We start from the raw sequence: 20,699 nt of genomic DNA on the forward strand, positions 1-20,699 counted from the left end.
AAACAATCATTAAATATCCCTCTGAGCATGGTGGAGTTATTAATTACACTTTGGATGGTGTAATAATACACCCAGTCACATCAAAGATACAGGCGTCCTTCCTAACTCAGTTGCCGGAGAGGAAGGAAACCAATGGTTTCTTTAAGGATGCCAATGGTGACTTTAAAAAAGTTAGTTTAATGTCTGTGATAGAAGAAAACTGAGGATGGATCAACACCATTGTAGTTACCCCACAATTTCATACAATTGATATGATACTATATATCAGTGTGGCAGTTGTACTAAACTCATTAGGCATAAAAGTTCTTAAATTAATAAATGTGCTTCATTTATTAAAATGACAATTGAAAAGTTCAAGAGGTATGCTTAGATAACCTATGCAGAAAAATAGACATTTGCGACATATAATTAGGCATAATGATTAGTAGGCATAATGAACACCTCCCCCATTTCATCCTAATGTACTTCGTGCCCCCTTTGAAATAATGGGTGCTTGACGTCCCTGCTCAGAATGTTAAGAAACATTTCCTTAAAAATCACTAGAAAACTGAAGTAACGTTCAGAGAATGTTCTTAACATGTTATTTAGAAATTCATACATTCCATTCTCAGCATCAGCATCATCAAAACTATCTCTATCCTCTATCTTGTTAAGTGTGTTCAGGCGTGTTGGCCACGCCCACTAATTTGCGAAACCTGATCTTAATGAGTGCTTGTTTCCTTTGTAATGGGGTCCGTTTTGAATAGACTAAAATGAACAGATAAGTTTCCGTAAAAAAACATGGCATGCTAGCTCCATCCTGGTGGCGCAGTACACTCTTTCCATGGTTGGAAAAAATATGATTATGGGTTCCAATCTCACTGATGCTGTGTCACAATAAAAAATGTATGTGTTTGCATGATTAATGCCTAAAGAAATTAATTTCCGTGTGTCCTATCTGTGCTTGGAGTTTAATAAAGTTTACTAGCAGTGTGTGTTATTGAATCTTATTGTAACATTCAGTGAAAGGATGTTATTCAAAAACCTCCAAATAATCTATAGTTTCCGTTATCAGAGTGTTAATGAAAAACTTAAAGGAACCAGAGTAAAATGTTCTTAGAAGAGGTGAAATTTCCACTTCTGTTCTCAGAACGTTTTAAAATCGTTCAGTTTTACCGGTCAGGAGACGTATGGCTTCGTTCCCACAACCAATGTGAAACCAAAAACATACGTTCCCTCAACTTCCAAGAAACCCAATGTGCTAGCTGGGAATGACTCATCTCTCTTCCCGGCTGCGCTGTGTGGAGCTCTGAGCCCACCAACTCCATCTGTTGGGGCCGGTGTGTGTGTGAGGGATGATAAAACAAAGCAGTGAAAGACAGAGGAAGTCAAACAATGAACTTTCCGTACGGCTACATTACGGGGGAGTGAGGGCTGAGTGAGGGAGGATTTAGTGTAGGCTGTCTCGCTGAAGATAAAGCTAGGGGCAGGATCTATGAATGGGTGTCAGAGTATACTATGAATTGCGAGTGGGTTGGTGGCCCTCAATGTGCTTACATGCTGTATATCAGTTCGACGTGGGATTTTTTGTCTGTGGGCACGTACACACTCATGCATCAACACACAAACACACACTCACACACATTTGAAATACTTTATTTGAATCCACAAATCACATTGCATCATAAAGGATTCAAACATTTCAAAGGTTGTTGATACAAGGACACTTAATAAGGAAACAAAAAGCTCATTCACCACCACACAGCTACGCTGCCCATAACATCTGAAACAGAGCAGTACCTAGACAGTGGTTTTGCTCTACTCTTAGGCAGGCCTGCAATCTGAAGGCCACAAACCGTAAGCCTATGTAGACTGCCCATGCTGCCAAATATCAATGCCACCCAGGCTGTCCAAGCCTAAGGAGCTTTTCAGAAAAGGCATGCTCCATGTAACTATCAACACACACACACACACACACACACACACACACACACACACACACACACACACACACACACACACACACACACACACACACACACACACACACACACACACACACACACCGTTAAGCATGTTAGCTATCATTGTAATTACCATTCCTATTAATAGAAAGGTGTTTTATTTTCTGTTTATTTGGAGCAGCTGGTCTGAGCCCAGGGTTTCCCTCCCTCTCTGGTCTGTTTTTATTGGCTGGCTGTTCCAAACCATGTGTTTTTATTGGCTGGCTATTCCAAACCCCGGCTGATGTCGCAGGCTCTCTGTGTTTGGACTGGGGTTGGGTGATGGTGGTGTGAGAGGGTGGTGATGGGTGTTAGAGTGCCACTGCAGTGCCCCCACTTCAGCTTCACACAGAGGGGCTTTTATAACCCCAAACCAGAACACATTCCAGGCCAGAAGCGCACACACACACACACACACACACACACACACACACACACACACACACACACACACACACACACACACACACACACACACACACACACACACACACACACACACAGACGGGTGGACCCCCTATCCAGCCAAAATGATACAGTGATAAATAGAAACATTATAGCAGTGTGCAGGTGCTATATACAGTATAAAGAACCAATGCTTATTACAGACATATGGCCCGTGGTTTCATCAGGGGTGGAAATTAACTCACCACTAAAAATTGGACCCGGGATTCAGATCAAAAGATCACAACTTTTGGAACTCTGTTCACTCAGGTTCCTCTCCATTCCTAGATGTTATTGAAAGAGCACTAGCATCAAGTCACAAGGTTTATGGTGGTAGCATTACCTATACATAATAAAATGACACTACACTGCATATATTCAAAGTATCTCTCTCTCTCTCTTGTCCCTTTAGCTACAGGTCTAGTGAGGAGTACGTGTACGTGCGGGGTCGAGGCAGGGGCAGATATGTGTGTGAGGAGTGTGGCATCCGCTGTAAGAAGCCTAGTATGCTGCGTAAACACATCCGCCTGCACACTGACTCACGACCCTACGTCTGCAAGCATTGCAACTTTGCCTTCAAAACCAAAGGTGAGCTATGGATAGACAGGACTGCTGCCTTGGGGTTACAGATAATTACAGGACTGCTGCCTTGTTGTGGTTACAGATAGACACAGGACTGCTGCCTTGTTGTGGTTACAGATAGACACAGGACTGCTGCCTTGTTGTGGTTACAGATAGTCACAGGACTGCTGCCTTGTGGTTACTGATAGTCACAGTATTGCTGTCTTGTGGTTACAGATAGTCACAGGACTGCTGCCTTGTTGTGGTTACTGATAGTCACAGGACTGCAACTTTCTAGTGGATATAGATAGGTGGATAGGTACTGGAATTGCTGCCTTATTGGAATCAGGTCTCACTTATAAAATATATTTTTAAGGAAAGGGTACTGCTGACCTGCTTGGAGTTGACATCTCTGTTCATCCAGTGTGTTGTTAGTGATGTCTCAGGATGGTAATGTGATGGTTCTCTGTTGTTCCAGGGAACCTGACTAAACACATGAAGTCCAAGGCCCATGGGAAGAAATGCCATGACGGGCCAATGACTGGCTCTTCCCTGGAAGAGGCCGAGGAAGGTAGGATGATGTTATGTTGCTGTGTCTACCTCTTACTGTATTCAATAATACTTTGCTGTGTTGTGTTGCCTCATACTCCCCCCCTTCCTCTCAGGAGGCAGTGAAGACTGCTTAGTCTGGCCAGAAACAGGACAGGACGAGCACCAACACTCTGACGTCAGCGAAACTGAAGAAGACGACGATGACAACGAGTATGATGATGAAGATGATGATGGTGAAGAGGAGTCCTGGTCCCATGAAGACCCTTCCTCCACAAGCCACCTGAAGCCACCCAAACCCCCAAACCAGAACAGAACCACACCAGACCGGGACAGGACCAGACCATCTGGGTCAAGCCAGCCCAGCCAGCCTCAGAGGCTGAATCCCCAGGAGCCAAGCCTCTGTTACCTTGCTGGTTCCCCCAGCAAGAAGAGAGCTCTGTTCTCCCGGAGGAGGCACCTGGACAGCGCTGGTCACCGCTCCCCACGCCACTGTCCATCACCAACCCTATCTCCATCTCCATCTCATCGCCTGTCCTCATCTCCAGCCCCAGCCCTATCTCCATCTCATCGCCTTTCCTCATCTCCAGCCCCAGCCCTATCTCCATCTCCATCTCATCGCCTGTCCTCATCTCCAGCCCCAGCCCTATCTCCATCTCCATCTCATCGCCTGTCCTCATCTCCAGCCCCAGCCCTATCTCCATCTCCATCTCATCGCCTGTCCTCATCTCCAGCCCCAGCCCTATCTCCATCTCATCGCCTGTCCTCATCTCCAGCCCCAGCCCTATCTCCATCTCCATCTCATCGCCTGTCCTCATCTCCATCTCATCGCCTGTCCTCATCTCCATCTCATTGCTTGCCCTCATCTCCAGCCCCAGCCCAATCTCCATCTCCATCTCATCGCCTGTCCTCATCTCCATCTCATCAGCTGTCCTCATCTCCATCTCAACACCTGTCCTCATCTCCATCTCATCACCTGTCCTCATCTCCATCTCACTGCCTGTCCTCATCTCCAGCCCCAGCCCTATCTCCATCTCATCACCTGTCTCCTGCTCACTCCCTATCCCCTAGAGTGGACCTGTCTCCTCTTCGCTGCCCTTCCCCTAGGCATAACCTTTCTGCTGTCTCCTGCCACCCCTCTCATCCACCACTCTCATCTCTGCCCCCTAGTCATAAACTGTCCCCTGCCCCCTGTCACCCCTCCCCACCCTCCTCTCTGTCTCTGCTAGGTTGTCATGTCTCCCCCTCCCTAGAGAGACATCCATCCTCCCTAAGAGGCCTCTCACCTATCAGGCCCAAGTCCCCCAGTGGTGGCTCCCCTGCCCCTCAGGTAACCATCCCTGCTCAACACAGAACCCGTCTGCCCAGAGACCCATCTTCAAATCCCCACAGGGACAGACCTGCTACAGCTACAAGCTCCAAGGCACGGCTGGTGAGTATTTCACAGTCTCTCTCTGTCAACCCTAGAACACAACACAGACACACTTTGTCTCCAACCTTGTTGATATTTGATCAAGGTAGAGACTGTTTGGCTCGCTTGAATTTTTGTTGTATAATTGAATTTAATGGCTATAACGTGGGGACGGACTGGTTTGATAACCACAGTGCTGCTCACTCACCTGCAATGTGATCTGTCTCTGTTTGTTTAGTCGGTTCGGTTCAGAGATGAAAATAAACCCTTTTCTGTACACAAAGCAGTTCCTGTGAGGGCTAAACAGCCACATTCAAGTAAAATAAACATCCAAAACAAATACAGATATGCAAGCGGGTACACTCAGGGTTATTTTAAAGTCACACCTTTCTAGGAAAAGGAAAAAGGGTTGTTTTATTTGATTCAAACCAAACCAACAACACAAAACCAAAAAATAATGCGAGAGATCCCAAATAGACACAAACAATTTGTTCTGGGCAGTCGGTGATAAAACGAGACACACACCTATCATTAGATGTCTTAGACTGTAACCACAGGGACTGTGTCATCAGCCTCTAAATTTGTGTCAATTTCTCAGTCAGCTCACCATACATAACCATGGTATGTTTCTTCACAAGTCGTGTTGCCGTTGTGGTTTGGTTGTGTTGTGGTTCAAACCTTTACACCCTTCTCCTTCCCCTCATCCACACCCAGATGAAGAGCTACTCTGTTCAGGAGGATGACGAGCTGCGTCCCCCTCTCCTGTCCCCCAGGACTAGACCATTCCGAGGGGGCCAAGGGGGTGTCCTCAGCCACCTGCCTCTCCACTCCCAGCAGCTAGCCAGGACCGCCAACCTGCTGATCCCCATTGGGGGGATCCACATGGTACAGCCCAGGACCAGTCCACTCTACAGCTTGGTGACTAGCCCTGTGGCAGCAAAGGACACTCCTACTCCGGCAAGGATGGACCAGTCCATGACAGCCCAGAACACCCCTACCCCTTCAGAGATGGACCGGTCCAGGATCAGGAGAGCTGGACTGGACGAAGTGCCACTTAGTTGGCCTTCATCATTGAAGGACCATCAGAACAGTCTGAAAGAGGCTGCTAGGCCTAGCACTAGCATGCACACCAGTTACCAGGACAACAGGGTAGGAGAGGGAGAGGCCGGGGCCAAGTGCAGACAGTCAACACCTCTCCCAGACAAGGCAGGTATGGCCCATGTACACGTGTGCACCATGAGACCAGAGAATCATGGGAGTTTGAGTCGAAGGGAAGAGACTAAACTACTGTTCACTGGGACAGAGGTAGCAGGCAGCTCACTCACTACAGGCACCCGGACGAGCACTTTGTCCAAGGGAACCACACCCACAGAAAGAGATACAGATACACACTTTAGAGAAGGAAGTGTTTTTCCAGTGACTACCCAAGGCCAAAAGGCACCGCCTTCTTTCCAGACTAAACTCTGATAGGAAGGAGCACCTTTAGGGAACAGTGTAACAGACTTGTCTTGGGTACATCTGATATGGCAACGTATTTCCTACATAGGGGATACGGTGCCATTTCAGAGACAGCCATGATCGCAGAGCTAGAAACAATTCTGGTTTTGAGACTGAAGAAGACAAAAGGAATCCAAGAAGAGCACTCGGGAGCGTACGGCTTCTGACTATAATGTGATTATGTAATTATATGAATAATATATAGATATGTTGAATATGCAGTATATGTTTTGTAATCTTTTTTTACTCTCTTCTTTTGGTTAATGGCATTGCTGTTAATGTATTATTGATGTGCTCTTATGCAATTCGGTACTATCCTCTGTGAGATCTGGAATGAAATGTAGATAAAGATTTGATTTAGTCTACTATTCCCCCGTCGACCCCTTTGATAACTCTATAATACATGATACTGCTCTTGCTGTTTTTATACTGTACGATGTACAGGTGTACGGTCTTCATTTGACACATATTGTCACAGCAAAATGATCCTGCAGCAAAATGATCCTGCTTGATCGGTGGGTGGGCTGGTCAGAAGGAGGCTACATGAAAAGTGCAATACTGTTAATATGACCGTGTGTTAGTGTGGGGTTACAGTGAATTTATGTCAATCAAAAAGCTAATCTGCATTTCCTGCGGTGCAGGGAAAGTCTCGGCAACAAAAGTGTGGTCAAATGAAGATCCTACTCCTGTACAACCAAATATAGAAAGGTACTAGACATCTCACCTTGACCAGTATTTTGAAGTGCAATTTCTGTCAAGATTGTGGCTTGGAATGTTATTCTTAATGGCTGTGATTCTTTGTTTATTTTCAAGCTGGAATCCTTGATGGTGAAAACCGCCACGTCCGTGTGCAATATTACAACAACAAAGAAGTCATTTCAAACAACGAACACTGTTGTTTTTCACTCAATGCACGTGCGATAGAACAGCAGAATTTACAACGGTGGGCCGACGCTCCTCACCTCCGCTTCGTCAACAAAACTAAAACAACGGCCAAGGGGCAGACAGTGGCACCGTTTTCCATACTGTGGATTCCATATTTAAAGATGGTTCATTTTTGATATGCTGCCTGGCTGTTTTGAAGAATCAGGGTTAGAATAATATCTTATTTTCTACTATCTCGTTGAGAGTAAATCTTGGAATAGGAGCACGCATTCGGGGTAGAAAAGCTAACTCCACTCATTGAATATTCATACAAATATATCTTGTTTTGATCATCTGCTGTACATGATGCAGTCCCTATTTATTTCCATAAACACAGTAATAACAGGTCGTTTTTATAAAGGAAGCCGTTTCCATATTTGTCGTTTTCATGTGTCTTTTACCATTAAAATGAGTTTTTACAGATTTATAATGAAATGGTGTCCCTGTGTATGTTTTCTTTCGACCTACACATTTGGTTCTGTTTAATTCAATGCAGCATCATTCAACAGTGCTACAGTATATCTTGTATTTTATGTTGCCCTCTTGTGGCTGCTAGTGTTGGTTCCTCACTAGTCTCGTACATTTTTACTTTTGAGCTTTTCAGCAGATGCTCTTATCCAGAACGACTTACCAGTTAGTGCATTCATCTTAACATAGCTAGGTGAGACGCACACATATCTCAGTCAGAGTGTATGGAGCAATTCAAACCCTTTAGAATTGTAATTCATATCTGCCACCCTCCAAATGTTGTCACCCACTGAGTATTCTATCACTCTATCCCAAACAGACCCCTGTAGCCTTTACCTCTTCGTTAGCTATAGGACGTGAGACGTAACCAATATGGTAATAGTGCCACCTTATATGACAGGCAAAGTGGAACATTCGCCATATTGCTTGGCCCTATCCATTTCTCTCAGGGGCTATGGTGTGGACTTGGGATAGTGGCTCAACTACAATTATCCCCTACCCCCTTGTGGAGATCTGAGAGGATTATATAGATATAACATAGTAATAGCACCACCGGCCAGGTGGAATTGTTGCCATATTGCTGACACCAATCTACTTCTCTCAGATCTACAGTATTGTATAGGGTGCATAGGGGTTATTTACATGGGTTGATTTGGTATGGTGCATCTACAGTATGCTCTGGAGTAGCTGCAGCGGTTCAGGCTGTTTCTTTGTCTCACTATGAGGACAATGTCTTTGTCAGCCACTAGATGTCCCTAGCATCAAGCCACAGGAGACCGATGCTCAGGACTGCGGTTTGCTGAAAACAATGACATCATCTATTTAAGAAATTGGCCATCCGTCCCTACTGTATTTTCACCCAGAAATTGACATAAAGCATAATTATACATTTCCAATTATTTCAGCCATGGTTGCATTTCAATGTATATTTTCCCAACGTAATGTATTATTGGTAATTGCGGTAGTGTAACATTCTGATGAGAACATGTTGAAATGAAATAATGGAATATCTCGGCTACCAGATATAACATGGAAGATTCAAGTGTTCGTTCTTGGCCATGACATCCGTTACGTCAATGAGCATGTTGAGTGAGACATTGGCCCTGCTCCAACATCCATACTAGCATTCCACCTGTAAAGTAATATATTGGGCACACATTTAAGTTTGCTTCTGGACATTGGAATATAATCTTTTGATGAAGTTTCGTGAATAGCAGTGAACCTGGTTGTACCAATACAGTCATCTGGCTGGCTAGAGATAGAAGTTAGTTACACATTCCCATATAATGTAAATGTAAAGTGTTGGTCCCAAGTTTTATGAGCTGAAATAAAAGGTTCAAGAAAATGTCCATATGCACAAAAAGCTTATTTCTCTCAGATTTCTTGCCCAAATTTGATTACATCCCTGTTAGTGAGCATATCTCCTTTATCAAGATAATCCATCCACCTGACAGGTGTGGCATATCAAGACAGCATGATCATGACACAGGTGCACCTTGTGCTGGTGTAACAGTATAGCTTCTGTCCCTCTCCTCGCCCCGAACCAGGGACCCTCTGCACACATCAACAACTGCCTCCCACGAAGCATTGTTACCCATCGCTCCACAAAAGCCATCCAAGGGAAACAACTACTTCAAGGTCTCAGAGCGAGTGATGTCACCGATTGAAACACTATTAGCTTGCACACCGCTAACTAGCTAGCCATTTCACACCGGTGTCGTAACCGACGTCAGTGGGCAAATGTTAACCTTCGATAGACACAGGCATGCTAGAGAAGTGTGCTATTCACGGATTAATCCCGGTTTCAACTGTACAGGGCAAATGGCAGACGCGTGCATGGTGTCGTGTGGGTGAGCGTTGTGAACAGAGTGTCCCATGGTGGCGGTGGGGTTATGGTATTGGCAGGCATTAGCTACAGACAACAAACACAATTGAATTTTATCGATTGCAATTTGAATGCACAGAGATACCGTTATGAGATTCTGAGGCCCATTGTCGTCCATTCGTCTGCCGCCATCACCTCCTATTTCAGCATTATAATGTACGGCCCCCATGTCGCAAGGATGTGTACACAAGTCCTGGAAGCTGAAAATGTCCCAGTTCTTCAGTGGACTGCATACTCACCTGACATGTTACCCGTTGAGCATGTTTGGGATGCTCTGGATCAACTTGTATGACAGCGTGTTCCAGTTCCCGCGAATATCCCGGAACTTCACACCTCCATTTAAGAGGGGTGGGACAACATTCCACAGGCCACAATCAACAGCCTGATCAACACTATGCGAAGGAGATGTGTCACGCTGCGTGAGGCAAATGGTGGTCACACCAAATATGGACTGTTTTTCTGATCCATGCCCCTACCTTTTTTTTAAGGTATCTGTGACCAACAGATGCATGTCTGTATTCCCAGTCATGTGAATATAGATCAGGGCCTAATCAATTTCTTTCAATTGACTGATTTACTTATTTGAACTGTAACTCAGTAAAATCTTTGAAATTGTCGCATGTTTCATTTATAATTTTGTTCAGTGTATTTACAGTGCCTTTGGAGTGATAAGGACACCATCACTGGATTGCTCCTAGGCAGACATGATTCCTAGCAGGTGCCCTTGAATCACACATCACCATAGAAACACCATCAATTATTTTTGGAGGTGGGTGTTGATCCGAAACTTTGAGTCAGAAGCTGTTATTGTTTTATTTCTTTGAAGTGTAGTAATTCACAGAGAGGTATGTGATGTGATGTTCCAGCGGACGTGTTGGTTGTTATGGTCAGAGTTGGTTTATAATGTTGATACAGGCTTGATACAGGCGTTGCTATGGTTTCAAGATTCAGCCCTCATGGTTACACTCCCAACCCCCACTCATAAAGTGGTGTTGGGCCCACATTAAAAGGCATGTTTGCATTCTTTACCCTGTGTCATCTCTACACACTCATACCAATGGAATTGACAGGAAAAGGCAGGTGTGTGTTTTAATTGTTCCCCCTTCCCCCCCCCCCAAACCCCTCTGACCCTTAGAATATAGAAACTGATGTTGTCTTTTGTTCTTGTTTTATAGCAATCATTATCTCTCTCAGAAAAGTACGACACAATGCTAATATCTGGCCTGGTGATATCATCAAGTAAGCCACAGACCTCCCACAATCTAACATTCCAAACTGACCATGACATTGCTCAGTTAATATTGCAATGGAATATTTCCTATCTTTCATTTGAGACATTATTTAACTCGAGTCTACGTGCTGTTATCTTTCAGTATGCTTGTCTATGCTACCCTGTCTGTGGTTTCATTCATGCAAATAATATCAAGGGGTTTTTATTGGGTGCAGACAGATTAGTAATTGTGCAGATACTCAGATACTGTATGGTATTGACTGATTTGTTGCACTCAAATGCAGACGTCTCGTTTTATGAGTAAAATAAGTGTCAAAGATAGTGACTGCCCACCGATGTCTACCCATGTCTGGTGGATTATTCCTCTTTGTTTAGTCACTTAGTTTTGTCACCGACTCGCTCTTTCTCTTTGTCTGTCTCTATGTCTGTGACCTGTTTTAATGAAGGGAGGTGATGATGATTGTGCCATCATCAGGATTTCAAAGGTCAGCTGATTAACACATTCTTTCTGCTTTAAGGTATTCCAAGGAATCCGCTCTCTGTTTGTCATCTCACCGCCCTGCATTCCTCTCTCTCTCTCTCTCTCTCTCTCTCTCTCTCTCTCTCTCTGTCTCACAGGCGGAAGTGGAAATGGATAAGGCCACATTTTTACACTGTGACTGCGTCCCCCCCTCGTGTTGTCTAGAAAGAACAAGGGAGAGCGGGGTTTGTGGAGATGGAAGGGTGGGGGGTCTTTCTCCAGACCGGTTCCACCTCGCCATTCCATGCAATGTTGGACAAATATTTGCTTTGGACAACATTTTTTTCCTAATGGAACAAATTGTTTCTGAAATGCCATTGTTTTGTCGATTGTGACATCACTTTTGCCTTTCCTCCATGGTCCCCCTCCCCCTTACAAAGACTGCATGTTCCTACAAAGTGTTTTTCCCTTGTTGAAGAATGTTGTTTTCTGAGTTGAGGTTGAGGAGTGCACATTTAGATTGCCTTTGATGGTATAGCTATATCATGTCTGGCGGAACAGCAGCCTACTGCATTGCAGGCTTTTCCACATTGAACAAATGGGGAATTTACAGTAAAAAACACTAGCATATAAAACACTGTGATTACTGTGCCCGAACTGCTGTTGACATTCTGCAGGGAATAGTTTCAACATTTGGCTACTTATGGGAAATAGAGGAGGTGTCAGTATCCAAATGTCACTGACCACAGGTGAACTTGTTGCAGCTGATGCTATTTGCTGTACTCAACAACACTTTGTAAAATCTTTATATTTTAGATGCTTTGCTTAAGACTATAGTATTGGGGTATGGCATCACATAGCCTACCCCTCTGAACCTCACAACATAATGTTTTACTTTGTGGATGAATGAACATACCTATATTCCACTCTAATCAACAGTATTCATAGCAGTAATCCTTTAAACTATGGATTTACATGCATTATCTGTTGGTACTCCTTTATCTGATACACGTAGTGCTTTCACGTCCACTGCCTGATCATGTGTTGCTGGAATTTACCACGGAATCACATAGTCTTCCTTCACGATTGATCGGAACAGGAATACCCAGGACGATTTGCATGACTTTACTAGTATTTTGTCTATCTAGATTGATACTCCACTCTACAGCTCTCTTGTGAGAGTGGAAGGACTGCGTGATTGACCATGCAAATGGGCGGAAGGGTGTGTGTGTGTGTGTGTGTGTGTGTGTGTGTGTGTGTGTGTGTGTGTGTGTGTGTGTGTGTCTGTGTGTGTGTGTGTGTGTGTGTGTGTGTGTGTGTGTGTGTGTGTGCTTGTGTGGGCCCCCTGGGGGTCATGTGGCGTGTTCTACATTATCTCTGTATCAGGGGTCATGTCACACGTGTGTCAAATTGACGACACAGATAGCGTGTGTGACAGTGGGGTCATCCGGATGCGTCTGGCTATGACCTCTCTGTTCCATGGGGGCTGCTCCCTCTGCTGTGAACATCACTAGCCCTGAGGATCTGTAGTGGCAGCATGCAAAACAACAGTCCCCATCATCAGACACTATCTTTACAGCCTTTCCTTTTACTGATGACACCAGGTCTTCACTCCGCCTACAGGTTTCCCTCTCCTGCCTGCCTTGTGTTTTGGAAAAATCCAAAGCATTCCCAGATTCCAAGCCTTTTCTGGTGATTTCCTGTCTCTGTCTCTGTCAATGACAATGACCTCCATACTCCATAAAGGTTAAAACAACTACCCAATAGCAGTTCATTCCTTTTCCGTCTCTCTTCCTGTTGCCTGGAATGTGTCAAGAGTGAGAGGCAGGCAGGCAGTTGCTGAACGGTGATCATTGTGTAACAACATGGGCAGTAGGCGTGGTTAGGTAGGCGTGGTTAGGTAGGTGACATCACAAAGTGATGGGTATAAGTAGCGGGGCCAGGGGACACTGCAGCACAAAGCACCTGTTGCCTCTCTCTCGCTCTTTACTGGCATCACTCAGGACTGTAAAAGCTGTAGCTACTATTACTGTTAACTCTACAAGTGTGTGTACTCTACTGTTTTGTGGAATCTTGGATATTATTGCATCCTGCGTCTTCAGAGATACTCTGCCAGAGAATAACTATGGCTCTATCACTGAACTCCATCCTGGCTCTCACCATCATCACACTCTGTGTGCTCCTGCAGGAGGGTAAGCTGTCTTATCTAAAACGTTCTATTCAACATTTATATCACTTTGTTGAAAACCTATTAGAAGGACTACGGGTGTTACATTACAATGCGGATTTGTATTCTTTGGTCATAAAAATGACTGACAGTGTGTATACGTTTTCTTATGCAAGCGCTACATTATTTTCATGAGGCTATTAAGTGGAGCGTGAGGGGTCAGAGTTCAGTTGAGATGTCAGGGTTGGGTGAGGTGGTGAGGCTGGGAGATCCAGAATAACATGATACCACCCAGAATGACAAAATATGTTTTATTGTCACACCGGATAGGTGCAGTGAAATGTGTAGTTTTACAGGGTCAGCCATAGTAGTACGGCACCACTGGAGCAAATGAGGGTTAAGTGCCTTGCTCAAGGGCACATCGACAGATATTTCACCTTGTCGGTTCAAGTATTCGAACCTGCAACCTTTCAGTTACTGGCTCAATGCACTAACCTCTAGGCCACCTCCCACCCTGCTGCTAAAACTCCTGCTGCACCACGTATTCGTAGTGTTGTTGTTACTTAGTTTGCCTCTCAGAATGACAGCTCAGTTAATCCCTGCTCTGGCAGGTGTACTGAGAGGTGGGTGGCTAATGGCAATGCTGTAAAGCTTCTGCATGGCACATGCAGCCTGATGCCAGACTCTTTGACCTGCTTACACAGTTCCCCTTACAGAGATGTAATACAAAGACAGACCCTGCTAGGCTGTAATCACACTCTCAATGATAAGATACAGATTGTGTTGGCACGGTTCAACTCCTATCACTTCATTTGACTGTAAACAACTCAGTCTTTGTTTGGCTTGGATAACATTTCATAACATATTAGTTATTAAGTCAAAGTCCAAATGTGTTTGACAAGACCTGACGCATAGGATAACGGGATGGCAGTTAGCCTACATGTACTTTTCTCTATCAGTGAAAAGGGATTTTGATTAGGATGTGGTTACTGTGTATTTGCTCGTTGCTGATTGCCAAATTGCACAGCCATCTGGTGATTCTGCTGAGTTATAACCAGGCACTTAACCAATGATAATTTCTGTTTCTATAGGTTTTGGGCTCCCTGTATCCAGCCAGCCTGAGCTCCCTGCCCAATCCCCGTCCCAGAAGATCCCACACCACACCAGGGTTAAACGATGCTCCTGCAATAACTGGCTGGACAATGAATGCATCTACTTCTGTCACCTGGACATCATTTGGGTCAACACTCCCAATAAGGTTATCCCCTATGGTATTGGCAGCCCCCTGTCCCGACGTCGCCGCTCTACCGGGCGATGTGAATGTGCCCACCCAGCCGACAGGACCTGCTCCGGATTTTGCCACAACAGGTGAGCTCACCTTCAGAGACAAGGAACTTCTACCCTCGTTCCCGCCCTCATCCTCCCCTAATCCTTCCCCTCCCTACCTCCCTGCTAGATACCAGATTGTATCAAGCCAGTGACTATCTGTGTCGGTCAGTCGTTTCTGACCAGCCTGTATCAGGATGTATCAGGGCTGCTTATGGATGAGATGCAGGGAGGAGGCGTATTGTCTTTAGTTGTGTAACTAGTGATGGGGGAGAAGGGAGGATGGGGGAAGAGTCTGCATGTTCTGGAGGCTTAGAACCCCTTTACAGACAAGTCCATTAGTCTTGACACTACTTTTGGAATGTTTTACCGGCGGGTATGTCTGTTGTATTGCCACAGTTATTGCTGTTATGACATACCAAGGTTGAGGATTAGCCTGTGTATCTCGGCAAGGCTTTATCCTGCTCTGTGAAAAGTAATCTAGAACAGGCAGTAGGGCATGCAGTACTGACATTACTGGGTTGAAATCCATAGTCAACCGTCTGTCACCGCTAGCATTGTAGAATTCCGTAGTACAGAATCCAGTCTCATGGCCCTTAAGGAGTAGTCTAAATAATGTTATCTTGGTTTGCTTTCATTTTGACATGGTTATTCTTTCTGTCTGCAGCTCAGAGAACCCCAGATTCGTAGTGGTAGGCCACTCAGACCAGACCCTGGACCAGACTGTTAGCAGTCCAGACACAACCAGCAACGACCTACTGACCTCTCTCAGGTAAGAGAAAAACAAGATACAATAACAACCTCTTAGGATCAGTTTCTCAGACCTAGGTTCATCTTATTGCTGGACTAAAAAGCATGTCCAATGGAGATTCTCCATTGAGGATGTCTTTCAGGCCAGGAGTATTGGCCCATAGAGCGATCCCACGAACATTCAGCAAGTGTTTTTGTGTTATTGAAAAGACAACATGGAATCTTTATCTTAGCCTGATGTTTCTCTCTTTGTTCTTTACAGAAACATGTTTCGATCCAACATGGCTGCCATAGAGAAAGGTTCTCCCTCCAGGAAGAAGAATGCCTCCAGAGTCAACAGACTGAACATCGGGTAGGGGACGAAGAGGGACGAAGAGGAGCTTGAATAGCTCCAGAGCATTCGAACAAAGACCTCCTGGAGGAGTCTAGGGAGTCCTCCCCCGGGAAGACAGAGAGGTCCTGAGAGGAGAGGCCCTGAGAAGAGGGCAAAGATGGAACACTTCCCAATGGCTGCCTGCTGATTGTTGAATATCACACAGTGGACTGGATATGGACATTATCTGGATATGAGTCTTGGACTAATCTAGCTAAGAGTCTGGGTTAGAAGACTAGGGAGGTTTAAGTGTGTCCTCTGTGAACTGTGACAGTCTGCACTAGAATGGTTACTGACTGTTTGCTGGGCATGGGTTGTCATCATGTTCTAAACATAAATACACTTTCTGTGTCTGAGCACATGAAATGGGTGGATGCAAGCCAAGGCATTCTGGAGTGATGTTTGCCTATGTTTACTTTACAGGCTTACTTCATTAGTGCCTTGAAAATATTGACCACTATTGTCATTTGGATTTTGATCCTTACTTTACCTGTCGCACGACATCTACTATATCATAGAATAAAAATCAAAAAAGAATCCTCTGTATCAGAGATTGATTGCCAGTTTATAGTGATTGCCGTGCACGCGTTAAAATTACTTGAAATACATTTGACACATGAAGGACATGCCTTTAAGGAACAGGGAATTACTATACACACAGCCTTCCTGTAGCAGCAGATAAAAGCAGGTCTATTGTGATGGCGGAAATATTTATTGCACACTGTAGCCACTGTTGATTGTTTTGATTGTAGACAGAGTGAAGGCAGCAGGTTTCAATAGGTCTGCTCCTTGCCAAATATGCAGTGATTGTTTTTCTGCTTCCATAACAAATGTCCATTAAATGTCAATGTCATTACCCATTAGGAAATTATGACACTGCACTTTTGTTCTAATGCCTTCAAAGGAATGTGTTTTTATGTCCAGTAGGCTTTAGATGGGTTGGGCTGATAGCTGAACTCCAGCCACTGTCTGACCACGAGGCATTTACTGTAAACACTACATCAAAAAACAAGTCTTCCACTGATGTTGAAGTCCAATACCACAATGCCGTATATTTATGATATTATTATTTATTTATTTGTTTGTGTGTTGTTGAGTAATTTGTGTATCAAAATGCTGGACTGTGCTTTTGTTGTATGAACTGTTGTTATCACTAAGAAGGAGAATTCACCCTCAATAGTCTATTTAGCAGTCAAGGACACCATAGGACATGTTTACCCATGAATTGTTCTATTCCAAGCTATTCATATTATCTACTGTACACGTACAAATCTCTGAAATGATTTATTTAACTTATTTGCGGGGTATATTTATATATTTGTGTTGTGTGAGTCTAATATGTGAGGAAATAAATACTAAAAGGAATGCTGTTGCTTTGTTTGATTATTTCAAAATGACAATTGATCCTTGTTTCAAGTTGCATTGTCAAGTGCTCAAGTACAGTGAAAGGCCTTTCTTGCAAGCTCGTTCCCAGAAATGCAGTAGTCAATATCAGTAGTACTATTAAAAAAAGTAAGGAAGAACAAAAACACTCGAGAAATAGAAATAATGCGAGAAAGTAAAGAAGTTATGTACATGGTCAGTTCCAGGGTCAGTGCCAATACCACATTTACAATGTTCAGAGATACTGGAGTGGTAGGGGTAGATATGTATTGGGGGAAGTTGACTAGGCATCCGGATATACAGTGTGATAAACAGAGCAGCAGCGGTGTATATGATGATTGTATGGGAGTGTGTGTGGTGTGTATGTGTGCGTGTACTTGTTTTCCTACATTATCAGGACCCCAAAGTCCTAACATTTAACCAAAATGTCCTGAAAAGGTAGGAAAACAAGAACTTTGGTTAAGGGTTAGGGTTTTTTAGGGGTTAGGGTTAGGGGTAGGGGTTAGGGTTTTTTAGGGGTTAGGGTTAGGGGTAGAGGTAGGTTTGGGGAAAATAGGATTTTTAGTGGTCAACATTGTTACCCTCCTAAAAGTCCTGAAATGTCACGAAAACAAAGCTGAGTGAGTGAGTGTATAGAGTGTGCATAGAATAGGTGCAATAAAATTAAATAAATAGAAGCGTCAATGCAGATACTCAATGTAGACATTTAGCAGTCTTATGGCTTGGGGATGGAAGTTGTTCAGGAGCCTGTTGATGTCAGACGTGTTGCTCCTTACTGCTTGCAGTCCTGAAGCAGAAAGAACAGTCTATGTCTCGGGTTGCAGGGAGCTCGGCCCCAGTGATTTAAATAGATTTATTTAACCTTTATTTAACAAAACAAGTCAGTTAAGAACAAATTCTTATTTGCAATGATGGGCTACCCTGATCAAACCCTAACCCAGACGACGCTGGGCCAATTGTGTGCCGCCCTATGGGACTCCCAATCACGGCCGGTTGTGATACAGCCCAGGATCGAACCAGGGTCTGTAGTGATGATTCTAGCACAGATGCAGTGCCTTAGACTGCTGCACCACTCTGGATCCAAAATGTATTGTGGTATTAATATTTCCCCCCAAATCTACCAGATTTCAATACCAGGAATAATTCATATTTATGCCAAGTGTCCCTGGAAATAGTGCAAACATCGGAAGTGCCCATTACAATCGTCTTAAACCGAGATGTGGTCACTCAGGGTTTTCCCAAAATAAGATTGATAATTTTTGATCGCCAATGACATTATTTTCAATTGCCAAACAGGTAGTTCATCAATTCTGTGTTAACACGTTCCTCAATTAATTCAGCGCATTTCAGCAGCGCATTTCATACCCCAACTAGGCTATAGCATTGTAGAATCATACAAACGTTTTAACGCCAGTCAAACAAACTTCCAATGAGTTGCTAAGCTGGCTAGATAACCTCCAACGAATGACAGAATATCTCCTATTTGGCAAAATCGAGTTGACTACGCAGATAGCGGATCAGTTCATGGCCATCGGGGATATGAAGAGCAGAAATTACTTAAATATCAAGGTACAGTATCTTAATGGGGAGAAACTCTGTTTAGAAAAATATCCATAGGTTTATCTACTCTCATACCGTTTGTTGATCACACATTCTCTACGGAAGCTCTCATAGGGGCAGCAATACGAGGCAGCACAGAGAAGCGGGTGAAATATTATAGCGGTATTTTGACATGCATAGGCGAGACGTGCTTTGATAATGCAACCTATGGATTACAGAATTAAGTTATACATTTTCATGCGAGACAGGAGTCAGGAATTTGGGTTTCAGTGGAATTGGGATGATAGGAAAATAGCATAGGCACTATATAAGGCTACTACTACTTGAGTCAATAGATAGATAATACACTTGATTTAGGCTACATTATTGCATGCTAAAGGTTTCTGATTAGTGATAGATGAGCAAACGATTAAATGATCTACCATTTCTCCAGCCAGAGATCAATTAACCAAATATACAGACAGTGAAACAAAACAAAATCACTTTGATTGATTATCAGACATGTCACAGGCTTTTGGTTGGGAGTAGGACAGGCTACTAAGCGAGTGAAGAGCGAAGTCCACTCGTATAACATGCAAGGAAAATGTTCTGATCAGCTTATATATGAGTAAACTAGAATACAGACGATCATTAGCACTCGCCTCAATTTAGCAAAAAATTCCACAGCCTAATTGTTACCAAATATCCAAAGGAGATTCAGTGAAAACAAAGATCTGACATTGATTGATTTATCTACAGGAGACCCCGGCGCTTATCTCAAAGCTCAAAGCGCTGTCCCAATCAAAACAGTGCTGAAATGATCATCTAGGTGACCACACACGACTATTGCTTGAAATTAGTATAATGGTTGTATATGAGTTTCAGTATAAGCAAGAATTTGATACATGTCTTCAATTGCATTAGCCTTCTTTATTCCAATATTTTCATCATTCGGGTGATCATAACTAAGGTGAGTTTTTCTCTCTCTGCGCTTTTTCTAGGTCCAAAGGCTGTTTCCTCATCTCCTCACTCCACTGCCGCTTCTCAACACTATATTAAATCAATATAGCCTTCTGTTTTTATTGCAAATTCATGACGACTTTGTGTGAAGTAAATAAGCTGGGCTCAACGATTCCATGCCACAACCTGAATGGATAATGTGCTATTTTAATTTTGGTCAATCTGCTGCTACAGATGTTGTGTATTTTGTGGAATTGCATTAGTGCTACATTGGGGGAAAATGCTGTAACTTCCCGGGAAATGGGAAGAATGGTCACGGGACAGTCCCGGGATCCCGGTTGTCCAAACCACTCTCTGTAGCGTAATGCGATCGAGGGCAGTGCAGTTTCCATACCAAGCAGTGATGCAGCCAGTCAAGATGCTCTCAATGGTGCAACTGTAGAACATTTTGAGGATTTGAGGGCCCGTGTCAGATGTTTTCAACCTCCTGAGGGGGAGGAGGCCCTGTTGCCTTCTGTGCGACTTTGTGTATGTGTGGACCATTTTAAGTTTGGACCCCAAAGAACTTGAAGCTTGAATCCCTCGACCCACTCCACAGCAGCTCCATCGAGGTGGAGGGAGAGCAGCCCCCCCACATTGCCTGTAGTCCACGATCAGCTCCTTGGTCTTACTGACGTTGAGGGAGAGGTTGTTGTCCTGGCACCACCCTGCCATGTCACTGACCTCCTCACCTGTAGGCTGTCTCATTATGGCCGGTGATCAGGCCAACCGTCATTGTGTCGTCAGCAA

The 20,699-nt window shown here is 44.1% G+C and overlaps 2 protein-coding genes across 2 annotated transcripts in view; both read left to right on the forward strand.

Annotated features, from left to right (window-relative positions):
* The window catches only part of LOC110488179 (transcription factor HIVEP3), a 42,996-nt gene extending 35,193 nt beyond the window's left edge, over nt 1–7,803 (forward strand). Inside the window, exons 4-7 of the mRNA XM_036971172.2 lie at nt 2,839–3,014; nt 3,466–3,558; nt 3,653–4,968; nt 5,662–7,803. Of these exons, the coding sequence (XP_036827067.2) occupies nt 2,839–3,014; nt 3,466–3,558; nt 3,653–4,968; nt 5,662–6,414 (2,338 nt within the window). The 3' untranslated portion in view covers nt 6,415–7,803. The remainder of the gene's footprint in view (nt 1–2,838; nt 3,015–3,465; nt 3,559–3,652; nt 4,969–5,661) is intronic.
* A 5,547-nt stretch (nt 7,804–13,350) lies between these two features.
* Nucleotides 13,351–17,393, forward strand: LOC110488180 (endothelin-1). Its single transcript, XM_021560273.3, has 4 exons — nt 13,351–13,604; nt 14,671–14,947; nt 15,573–15,677; nt 15,918–17,393. The coding sequence occupies exons 1-4, from the start codon at nt 13,538–13,540 to the stop codon at nt 16,009–16,011; spliced, it is 543 nt and encodes a 180-aa protein (XP_021415948.1). The 5' UTR covers nt 13,351–13,537; the 3' UTR covers nt 16,012–17,393.
* Nucleotides 17,394–20,699: the final 3,306 nt, after the last annotated feature.

The sequence above is a fragment of the Oncorhynchus mykiss genome, chromosome 30, assembly GCF_057628025.1.
Source record: "Oncorhynchus mykiss isolate SJ-2025 chromosome 30, ASM5762802v1, whole genome shotgun sequence".
In the NCBI taxonomy this organism is placed as follows: Eukaryota; Metazoa; Chordata; class Actinopteri; order Salmoniformes; family Salmonidae; genus Oncorhynchus; species Oncorhynchus mykiss.

Bases quoted from the DNA above. Each gene is read 5' to 3' on its own strand.
- LOC110488180 (XM_021560273.3), top strand. From the start codon at position 13,538: ATGGCTCTATCACTGAACTCCATCCTGGCTCTCACCATCATCACACTC. The intron at 14,948-15,572 runs GTGAGCTCACCT...TTCTGTCTGCAG, and splicing joins TCCGGATTTTGCCACAACAG to CTCAGAGAACCCCAGATTCG. The intron at 15,678-15,917 runs GTAAGAGAAAAA...TGTTCTTTACAG, and splicing joins GACCTACTGACCTCTCTCAG to AAACATGTTTCGATCCAACA.